Here is a 12,069-nt window from a genome sequence, read left to right on the forward strand (position 1 = left end):
CATATGGTAACTGAGATCAAGTCAATTAAAGAGGGCGTATTATGAAAAATCTACTTTTTTGAGCATTCTACCATGGTATAACATGACTGAAGAGGTTTTAGATGTCCTCCATACGTGTTTGAGTCATATAGTGATCTCTCTCTGGCCCTATTCAAACCCTACATCAGTACGTGACGTGGTTGGCTCTGGTGTTGCTATGATGCTCATAGCGGTCAGAATTCCAAATATGGCACTCGGCTCCAAATTTGTTCCTGTAACCGCAAGCCTCACAATTTGTGGACTTCAGGGACCGGCCTCCTGCTGGTGCCCAGAGTCAGGACTAAACATGGGGAATCAGTGTTTCAGTTTTACGCAGCTAAAACCTGAAACAGTCTTCCTGACGAAGTGAGACAGGCCTCTACTTTGACCATGTTTATACCCAGGCTCAAAACGGTTCTGTTTAGCTGTGCATGTGACTGAAAGGATTTTATTCTGCACTCTGCATTCGTCTTCTCTTTTAATGTTCATTTTATGATGATTATTTATGTTTTGATTTGTTTGTATTGTGATTGTAATGTCTTTCTTATTCAGTAAAGCACTTTGAATTACTTTGTGTACGAACTGTGCTACACAAATAAACTTGCTTTGCCTCAATGAGCTTCATTTGACTGGAGCTGGGCTTTTGTGGGTTAGGGCCAAAGTGTCACATGTAAAGTGTGCCTTTTTATTACACCACAACTGCCTTCAAAACAGTGTAATTATTAGGCTATTTTAACTTTGTGAATTAGCAAGTGTGTAGGCTTGAGCAACGTGGCAAATTTTCACAATATTTTTGCTCTTGTCGTTTTGATAAATTAAACAATGCCCACTAAACAACTTCATCTACAATTCCCCTTTTTCCTTTTTTGAGCATTTTGACCAAAACGTTCTTTTGCATATTAATTTGGTCCCAGCAGCAAAATGTGCGCTTCGTCCAATAAGCATCTATAGGCGATTCTAATCTCAACTGCGTCTCCTCTTTAATGTGTTCAATGCATTCAGCGTGTTATACAGAATTGTGGATGAAATTATGAAAAAAAAACCAAAAACTAGCACCTACTGTTAAGTTAATGCATGTCCCCGCAGGGCTTCCATAGGTCCATGCCAACTGCAGACAGATTATGTGGAATAGCGCTTTAATCCTTCACAGCAGTTTTCCAGTATGTCTACATCTCCAAAGCTCAAAACGCTCTGTTCTACCCTGTGATGTCATGTAGTGGTAGTTTTCAATTTAACAGCTACTTTTTACCTTTAGTTCAGTAAACATTGGGAATACCTGGACTGAAATCATTCATATTATTCTAGTGAAGGTGTATAGCGTTTAAAAACACAGTAGAGTACTTCCTGTATAACCACTCAATGACATCACAAGGAGGAACAGAAAGTTTTCAGTTTGAGAAAATACCAGCCTGAATATACAGTATTTGTGCATTAAACATGTATGAATGAAACAAAACACAACTCCAGGTACGTTTTTGATGAGGAAACATTACAACACAAATCAGAAAATAGTGCCATACATGCCCTTTAAGATGGTAGGTTAAGATGGTAGGTACATCTCAAATAAAGTTTTACTGCACAATTTGCCATCTTTGCCCTCATTATCTAAAGTGCCATTGTTAGAGAAGGAAACTTTTTTTTTTTTGGTCCACCATTTTGTGTCCCATTTGTTTCCTCTTTCATATCCCTGCCCACTTCACCTTTCGCTGGGAGCACCTTGCCTTTGTAAACAGTGGATCTAATAGGCCTGTGATTGTGCATGCTGTAATTACTTGCGTGACATTTTCCCTGAAGACATTCTGGTGCTGCGCTGACCTGCCAAAGCACAACGTAATACTTCCTAATTAGCGCCTAAAAGATCACCTTCTAAAGCCTATTTATAAATAAAGCTGCAAAAACGGCGCGCTGAAAATCCTGCTGAGGACACGGACGTTCGGGGGCGGTCGTGTGGTATCGGTGGAAAAATATGCAGGAATAAGGTGGTGTTCTTTTAGTAATGCGCGGCTGCTAAAAAAGGTTCATTATCGCCATGGGGTTCAGGTGTCAATACAAAGTTAGCTTTTTGTTTGAGCTGAAAAGATGAGTGTAAAAAGTATAAAAATGTGTCTCGGTCCAACAACATAAGACAAAAATAAGCAAAAAACAAAAATCTTGCCTGAAACAGTTATGTAAAAATATTGACATCCATCTTTGGTAAAGGTTTGTTCCGTCTTCCGTCTTCAGTTTTAAATTTAGAATTCGCTGTTCTTTTTGTCAGACAGGAGTGTTTCACAATCGTGATGAGGGAGCGTGGGATGTAGTCCTGGAGACAGCGTCAGACAATAGGGGGCGTAAACTTCCTCTAATATCTGGCAAAACCAAGCAAAGCAACCCACAAGACACGTGATTAAGGCTTCAGGAAGTAGCCGAAACGTGTAAAGCAGGTGAACAAAAAGAACTGCTAATTTTAAAGGGTCCATTTTATGCTATTTTATGATGTTTGATATAATGTTTCCTTATCAAAAACATACCTAGAGTTGTGTTTTGTTTCATTCACACATGTTTAACACACAAACCTTGCATATTTAGGCTCTAGATTTAGGCTCTTAGATCTTCTCTCAAACTGAAAACACTCTGTTCCACCTTGTGATGTCATGTGGTAATACAGGAAGTGCTCCACTGTGTTTTTTGTATACTTCATACACCTTCACTAGAATCATTTGGATGATTTCAGCCCTAGAATTGCACATCTCTACTGAACTAAAGGTAAAAGGTAGCTGTTAACTTGAAAACTACCACTTCATGACATCACAGGGTGGAACAGCAGTTTAAGTTTTGGACAGACTTAATAACAAAGGGTCACTCAAACATGTGAATGAAACAAAACACAACTCCAGATATGTTTTGATGAGGTAACAACATTTTAAAATAGCTTAAAACTCACAAGAGTCAATTTCACCTAATATAGAACCTGGGTGTCTCCATGGTAACGTCACCGTGTGGTCTGCAATGTTCCACAGTATGGTATTGAACTCGTCTATCTCCTTAGGGACAAGTTACAGGTGAGATTTACCGTAAATGTCTTCAGTGTATTTTAGAACCATAAAAACACATGTCATTGAGAAAGTTCAAGGTAGACATTTTAGATTGAAATTATAGTCAAAGCTACAGCGTCTCCATGACAACAAAGTAAACGCTCCTTTTTTGCAAAACCAAATAATGAATAGTATTGATTTTCTTTTGCTTGCTATTCATAATAATGGCTACGTTTACATGCACACCAACATTTAATAATTATCTCATTTCTGGAGATTATCAAAATGTCTTGTAAACAGTGTCTGATGTGAGTAATTGGTTTCTTTGCGATTGTCTTTGCTGCATTAGTATGTCAGTTTTTGGACAGTTTTTCTTTATCAAAACCAAAGTGAAAGAGAAAATGCAGAATTTTTAAATTGTTATTTTAAAGCGCATTGTACTTAGTGTTCAAAATACAATAGTTACTCTAAATATCTGCTGCGTAACATATGTCACAAGGAGTTTTTGAGTATTTCTCGTGTACATATATAAAAAAAAAAGAGTTACCTGATTATTTTAGTTTTCATATTTGTAAAGATCATATTTTCCAGACTAGCCAAAAAATGCATAATAATGAAGAAAAAACATATATAAGTCGCACTGGACTATAAGTCGCATTTTTGGGGGAATTTATTTTACAAAATCTGAGACCAAGAACAGACTTTTTAATTTTAAAGACAAGTTGTAATAATAATAAAATAGAGAACAACAGGCTAAATAGCAGCACAGCACGCTAACATAACACATTTACTGGTATATTTATTCAGCTACTTGAAGCATAGAATACGGCTGAATACGTGTCTGGTATGTTAACATAAGATATTAACAGTTAATCAGATAACTAAAGCAGAAAAAACAAGCCTGACAATAACAAAGATGTGAAGTTATGTATTTTAATGATTTCACATATAAGTCGCATCTGAGTATAAGTCGCACCCTTGGACAAACTATGAAAAAAGTGCGACTTTTGGTTGATTAAAAAGGTTGTATGGCAAAAGCTCGGGCAAAAGCTCTCAAAACTATTACGTATTTCTAAAAAAGTACTAAGAAACTATATATTTGTGAATCATGAATCTGCTTTTTACATTTAACTACCAAAAAATACCAAATATGCCACGAGCTCACTCATTGGCTAACGTCTCCTTTGTGCTGGTGTCCTATATAAACCCTTATAATCCGAACAAAATGATCAGTCGTCCAATCCAAATTTTGGTTAAATAAGACACTGTCGACAGATTGCTCGACTCGAGTGCACAGCGTTTCACATATAGAACTATTTTTTCTTTTCTTTTGCTCTTTTACTCAGCTCCAGCAGATGAGAAGCAAAGAAACATCCATAGCCCATAAGGTAAATGTCTCTGTAGTAGAGTAGAGTTTTCTCGCATTTCATATCAAACGCTTTGGTATCAGATCAATATCACTACACTGTCTCTATTACCTGGTATCAGATCAAATGAAATAATAATAATAACAACGCATTAGGCCTATTTAGTGCTTTTTTCTCCGTACTCGGCAAGGCAAGTTTATTTGTACAGCACAATTCGTATGCAAAGAGGTTAACAGAATAAGAAAGGCATTAAAATCACAATATGAACAAATAAATAATCACAAATAATCATCCTAAAATTAACAGTAAGAAGGAAAAGTGCAGAAAAAAACCTTTCAGTCATAGTCACAGCTGAACAGAACCGTTTTGTGTCTGTGTTTAAACATTGTCAAAGTAGAGGCCAGTCTTACATCTTTAGGAAGATTGTTCAAAGTTGCTGCATAAAACTGAAACGCTGACTCCCCATGTTTAGTCCTGACTCTGGGCACCAGCAGGAGGCCGGTCCCTGAAGTCCTCAGAGTGCGAGATGGTTCACATGGCACTAACATGTCGCAGATGTACTTTGAGAGACTTGTGCGCAAACAGAACAGCTTTAAACTCTAACCTCTGACCAACACTCACGCACTCACCATATTCATCCTTGGCAATGTGGGTGTCTTCCCTAATGACACAACCGTTTTTCCCACAGAGCACCCCACTGTGGCACCCGATATTCCCAGCAGCCTCCTGTCCAAGCACCACTGAGGCCCCAATATCCCCGCTACCGCCAATCACTTACGGGGAACCCCTAAAGCTTTCACTGCAAATCAATAAAACGCACAAACGGCTCTTCGGTTTAGTGCTTAGTGACAGAGTTTCGATGTGTTTACGAGAGTCTTATTACAGCACTTTGAAACAGCGATGAGTCTCGTTACTAACTGAGGAATGGAAATGTGAAGTGAAGTGTCTTGCCCAAGGACACAACAACACAACAGGTCCAAATTTAAACCAAATTGCGCGAACGTTTCTGTGAATGAGGGAAAGACGATTGGTGCGTAATAGCGGATAAAACGGCGACGGGAATACCTTGCGCTCAAAGCTTGGAGAGTGAATGGACAATGGAGTGGTAGTTTTTACATCAGATGCCCTTCCGGTAAAAACGAGCAAGATCAACGGAAGTAGGAGCAAAGCAACGTAATGATAAAATGTTTGTGCGTTAATGGAATAGTCAAATTATAACTCAGGGTTACTCAGTGTTTAAAGACTAACTTTTTCTGGTGGAGAATAAGCGGATTAAATGTCTATCTCCACGGAAACAAGCAGGTCACACCACTAAACCAAGTTACAGATCACATCATTGGAGCGGTGACCACGCGCACTGTAAGTACGCATGTTTTTCAAGGTGTTGTTGAGCAATAAAAACACTTGTATACAATGTTGAGTAAATGATAGTTAAGTTTAACGCCGTATTGTAGATCATTACAAGCAAAGCAATAATATGGCCTCTCCATCATAAAAGTTACATAGTGCGTCTTTACTGCAGCTGTAAAACTCAGACAAAACCAGCCAACTCTTCCTATTGGTCAGATTTCTTCAAACTCTTGGGTGATTGACGAGTGGATTCAGCCAATCACAGTGAAGTTTGAACTCTTAAAAGACGAATACGACTGTAGTTAATTCTTAAATACAGTGTAAAGCTTCTTTATTTTCCCCTAGTCGGGATTAAACCAGCAACCCTTTAGGAGCAGACGCTGAACCCATTACGACAAAGCTGCCACTATATAACTTTAAGGTTAAATAAAGCTTAGGGAACATGTCCACCCTGTACCTTAATGCAGGTTGTGACTTTATGAAATTGTGAAATTGAAAAATCATGTTTCGTTCTGTAATAGCCTGTCTGGTTATGTTTCAACTGAACACATTTTAGCTATAAGATATATTATTGCTCGCGAAGTTTAAAGTTAAGTGATATATCATCATCAATATCTCATTTCAGAAACCAATCCAAACGCGGAAAATGGGGGGAAATGTGTTTTTTACAGCGTGCTCTCATTTTGAACGCCACCCAAGATGCATATTTTTGGGAAATTGAAGCTATATTTTTTAAATAATTTAAAACGGGGTAGTTACAGAAAATGTTTGCGAATTGTCAATTTGTCTATGTTGGATAAATGTAAATTAAGAACTAGGATTGTCAAAAGTATCAAAAATCTGACACTAATTGATACTAAAACTAGACTATATATACGATCAATACTTAAAAAAAGACCTAGCTGAACAGTTTTAGGATGATCACATGATACTATTGTTTTGTGTAGGAAATTAAAATTATGATATATATTTTTTATTAATTAAATTTGAAAATGAAGTAATTATTAAATTATTCTATTGTCTAAAAAGCAGCATTTTAGAAATTATCATTGTGGTATCGAAATCTGTATCGAGTATCGAGTGTGTTCCTTAGTATCAATCAGGTCGTCTGCAAGTGATTTAGCACCAGGTTCTCTACAAACATGAGATGCGAGATAGGAGAGGGGTGACCCGTGTTGGCCGCGCCCCAGCCCTGTCACGAAAGCCTCTGCTCACCGACCCCTGCAGGCTGGCGATCCTTGACCGTTAGTATCAAGATAGTTTGAAATTTTAGTGTCGTAACATTAAAATTATCATACTACTAAGAACATATCATTTTCATATCTGCTTTTACGACTTAAACAACTGTAAAATACCCCGACGCTGCCTTAGAATACTGAATGTTGCATACCAAACTGATTATTGTTAGCAGAAAATTTTGGAGAATCAGATTGCCAAGAGTGTCAATGTCTAATTTTAGAATCCACCCAAAAAGCTGCAAAAAGAGTTGATTAAAAAAAAGCAGAATTAGTGTCTCATTTCTCTTTTTGAGCAACACATTTACACACACATACACAGGTTTTTGCAGAAATACTGATGAGAAGAGGAGTTATTATGTCCCTATAGCGTGAAATGACAAGTTTGTTTAATTAATTATAGAAACCAACTCAAACAATATACACATTTTAAACCTTCGATGCTAATTTTGATAACCCTTAAAGAAGACTTTAACGTCACATTTTTGGACATTTCTGGAAGACAGTCGGACTACGGCCAACTTAAGAAGTTCTTGACCGACTAAAGCGATGTCCTGGCAATCGATTAATTGACTAAAAAGGGGGCGTGACAAAAACTCAACAACAATTTACACAGAGAAGTACAAGGAACCTATGTATTTATATGTAAAAGGCTAAGTAAACTCATGATTCACGCCCTAATCGTCAGCAAACTCACTCCTTTCTGCTGTTGTACAAAGTTTGAGCGACACCTTCAACTGCTTAATCGACTAAACAACAAAGCAACTACAGTCTTATAGTCCAGACAGCAAAAATATCTTCTAATCATTGTATACATATCCAAAAAAACATGTTACTTTTGCCATGATCGCTCATCACTAAGAAATCCATTGAGATGTCAGCACAATTGTCAGTAATGCAATCCCAGCGTAGTTCCGTTGTTAATTTGACTTGAGAATCCATAAACACAACACAACTACGGCAATTAATCGATTAATCGGGACTAATTGCGTTTGTATTTTGATCATCACAATTGTCATCTGGATTATACGGACTCTAAAACACATACAAATACACCTTTTTATAACAAAAACAGTGGCATTATTGAAATAAAATGTCAAAAAAGAAAGAACAATTTCTGCTTTTTTTATCCATTTTACTTTTTATTTGTAAATATTATTAGTCTAAAAGCTTTCGGTCACTATTTCACCCCGTGTTTGGTTAAAAATGTAGAAAATGCACACCGGAAAAAAAGGTTTGACTAGTCCACTGATGGAAAACAAACCCCCGACTAGTCCAGTGCCAACATCATCGCTGCAGCTCTACACACAACTATATAAGTAGATCATATTTGGTTTTATGACTCACACGTCTCTTAAATTCCCGTATTTTATCGTGTTGCAAAACTGTTCCAAGGCAGCAGAACCCGAGCAGCAGACGCAACGAGCGCTGCCATAAAAATATGATGCTGCCAATAACCTTGACTTGTTTCTCGACATCTCCTCCTTGTTGTAAGTCCGAGAAGTGACACGCCGATTGCATTGCACCACCGTAGTTTAATGAAAGAAAGGCAGAGGAGAAACAGATAGATAGACAGAGAGAAGACTTGTTTCATGCATGCTCTCTGCGTGTGCATGTCTCAAAGGTATAACCCCAAGCTCCGAGTCTTTGCTCATTTGCACTGTACTGTGAGCAGCGCGCGAGACGATTTTATCAATGGCTTAATTAATCATCAAAACCTCAGCTTGTGCGTCTTCCTCTCCAACCTTTTGGGCACGTCTCTGTCTCTCTGTCTCTCTCTCTCTCCTTCTCTCTTTCCAAAAAACTGACCTCTTGTTTTTCTTCCACTGCAACGCGCCTGTCCTTTAACTTCAACTTAGTGCCGTGGCAAACCAACAACAAACCAACCAGCATCCCGGCGAATCCGCGCAGACAAGACGCACAGAAAAAAGTCCCCAAAGCCAATGTCACGAACGCTGAGACGCGGCCACAAAAGGACGAGTGTTCCTCCCTCACAGAGTTCAACACATGAGCTCCCCATTCTCTCTCTGATAAGTCGCTTGGATCTGCTCACTCGCTGTCAACTATAATTAAGGCTCGGTATTGAACTGTTCCCCCTTTTCCCCCCTTTTCCCCTTTTTCAAATTTACATTCTAGACCAGTACGCACAAGCAGGAGGACGGGAAAGAGAAAGAGGAGAAGCGACTTACCGGGTGTTGGTGCTCAAAGCCGGGAACATAAGCAACAAACAAAACGCCTGGATGAATTTCATAGCTGCCCTCCCCCGTATCCCGTCGTATCCTTCCAATGTCCCCCCGAAAAGATGCTCCGAAAACCCCCCTGCGCGTATCCCTCGGTGTGTCGCGTCCCACCGCTCCGTACGCTCCGCTCCGCTCTGCTCTGCTCCGGTCTGGCCGCTCTGGTTCAATCTAGCTCTGCGCACTCGCCACCTCTTTTACGCGCACACGAACGCAAGGCACACACGCGAGGTAGACAGATGCAGCGAGCAGAGGAGAGGAGGAAAGAGAGAGAGGGGGAGAGAGAGAGGAGGAGGAGGAGAAGGAGGAGGGAGGGGAGCGGCGGAGGAGGAGGAAAAGGAGGAGGAGGCGGAGGATCGCGGGCTTTAAATAACACCGGGACACCCAGCCACGCACTCCCGAGCGGAACGGAGCGGAGACGAAGGGGAGAGAGGAGCGGCGGAAGGGTGTGATGTCAGCGGCAGGAGCGCTTGTTTCGGGGGCTTTTTGTGTAGTCAGGTGTCGCTCAAACACTGCTTAGCTCTGGGTTCTTTTCGATTGGCGTTGTTGTGTTTACGCGCGTAAAAGTCCACTGCGGCGGATATGGCACAGGCGGAAGTTAAGGACAAATGTTTGAAAAGATTTGACAAGCGTTTGAAATTGTGAGACAGAAGCAGTTGTCACATGTGTACTCAAGTAAAAGTACAGTTACATGGCTACTAATGTGCTCAAAAAGTAGGTCTACTGCTGTCAAAACTGTGTAAAGTGAAAGCAAAAAGTAAGCCTGGAAAATACTATTAATCCAAAAAGTGTAAAACAGAATTTTGCCATTTTAAAAAAATCACAATTTGCATATCCTCTGATCTCTGGCCAATCAGACCAGGCAATGCATTGTTGCTATCTTTGTCAGTATTGAAATGAGCAGACACAGTGACTGGGATGAAGACTTGTTCTGTAGTCAGTATTTTCATGATTTAATATATAACTAATCACAAATACATGGCTACAATGACAGAGTAAGATAAGATAAAATAAGATATGCCTTTATTAGTCCCGCAGTGGGGAAATTCCAATATTGCACCGCACAGTTAAAGAACAGAAGGAAAATGGTACATGCAATAACACAAGATAATAGATAAATAGCTTAAAATAATAATAATAATAAAAAATAGACTTAAAAAATAAACTAAAAATAGACTCTAATGTAACATCTCCGTAAAGTAAAGTACAAGTACAGACTTCTAAAATCTACTCAAAGTCTACTTAATTACAGTAACATGGGTATTTGTAATTTACTGATCTGAATAGAAGTTATGTAAAACCAAAATGCTGTGTATATCAATGGTTTATTTTAAAAAGCAGCAAAAATGTTAATGGGAGAAGGTGTTGTTTTGTGATTATTGTGGAAAATTGAATATAACAATGTATAATTTAAAAAACTAACAACAAGCTGCCAAATGAGCTGAAGATAAATAACTGAAATTATTTAAACCAACACATTTTAGTGCCTTTTCTAGTAGGCATGATATGGGGAAAGTTATGTTGTTGTTGTTTTGTTCATTTTGTTCATTTTTTCATCAAAAACATGACTAAAGTGGTTCTAGATGTTATCCATGCATGTTTGAGTAATCTTTTGATCTCTTCCGGGCCCTATACAAACCCTCCTTGCAGTCTGCAGTCCAAGCCTACACCTTCTGTAAGTCAGTAGCCTTGTTTCCATAGGGACGTATAGGGACGTGGGCGGTAAGGTGTGGACCTACCTTTCAAGGCCTGGCACAGTTAGGACCAGGGGCGAGACATGCCTCCACGCAGTCATTGGATTTCAAAAAGGAAAACTGGAAAGAGGGTACAGTGATTGCGTTGTGATTTTAGTGTTTTAAATGGACCTATGTAGTTATTTGTTTTTGTTTGTATTCGGTATTTTAACAGAGCACTCATGAAAAGGAGAGTCTGGTGACCTCATTGGGCTCGCTCTGTATAAATAAAGATAAGTGAAATGTGCTCTGAAGGAGTGACTTGGTGCGGGGAGCAGAGGGAGAAAGGACTGAGTATTAAAAATCAAAATTAAATAACTCAGCCTAGCCTATTACCCCCTCTTTAAGGACAAGAATATGCATCATGGTTTGGACTGAATATAATGATGAATGTGGTGTTGTCGGCCTATAAAGCACCACTTGCAACCTTTGTCCAATAATAAGCTTTTTGTTTTAAAAAAATCAATAATCTCATTTGCTAAATTTAAAGGTTTACGTTACTCCTGGGAAAATGTGTCCTCTGCATTTGACCTATGCCTCGGTGCCACTTGCAAACTTGGCAAGAGCAGCGTGTGACTGCAGTGCCGCACCCGCCGAGATCTCGCTCAACCAGGGGTCAAGAAACAGATGAGCGTAACACCTCGCTCAGACTCCACCTCGTCCAACTGCGGCTCCAGTGTCGGGACAGTGTTGTTACGGTTTGAAAGGAGCTCTGCGGTCACTGCCTTTGAATCTGCACACGCAAGACAACTGGCAAAAACAGACTCCCAACAGAACTAATTTTTTGCGCCACAGCACCACCAGGCTGCATGGCGTGCGGTCTGAGCTCCTCCTGCTACTTGTAATTATACAGAATACTTGCGGCCACCGGATTGGAGCTGCACCGCGCACAGTCTGAGCCCGGGGTAATATAGGCCTAGTATTACTTTCATAATCGTGCATAAGATAACAAGCAGGCACACTGTGATGGTGCACATGGAAAAGACCTAAGTCTGTTGGAGCGAATATCAGGCTCTAGGCTATGTGTGGAAACGTCTCGCTACATGTTAGCAGTGTTTCAGCATTTGTAAAAGTGAGTAAATGAAATGAAAAAAGGGAAAGATGGTCTCATTCAC

The 12,069-nt window shown here is 39.5% G+C and overlaps 1 protein-coding gene across 2 annotated transcripts in view; it reads right to left on the reverse strand.

Annotated features, from left to right (window-relative positions):
* Window positions 1-9,458, reverse strand: part of luzp2 (leucine zipper protein 2) — a 152,120-nt gene extending 142,662 nt beyond the window's left edge. The window contains exon 1 of one of the 2 annotated variants that reach the window (XM_033991777.2): window positions 9,174-9,458. In XM_033991777.2, the coding sequence (XP_033847668.1) occupies window positions 9,174-9,235 (62 nt within the window). In that variant the 5' untranslated portion in view covers window positions 9,236-9,458. Of the gene's footprint in view, window positions 1-8,442; window positions 8,498-9,173 lie in introns of those variants that run through there. The other variant, XM_055229027.1, reaches the window with a different exon arrangement.
* Between the last annotated feature and the right edge of the window lie 2,611 nt (window positions 9,459-12,069).

The sequence above is a fragment of the Periophthalmus magnuspinnatus genome, chromosome 3 (assembly GCF_009829125.3).
Source record: "Periophthalmus magnuspinnatus isolate fPerMag1 chromosome 3, fPerMag1.2.pri, whole genome shotgun sequence".
NCBI lineage: Eukaryota > Metazoa > Chordata > Actinopteri > Gobiiformes > Gobiidae > Periophthalmus > Periophthalmus magnuspinnatus.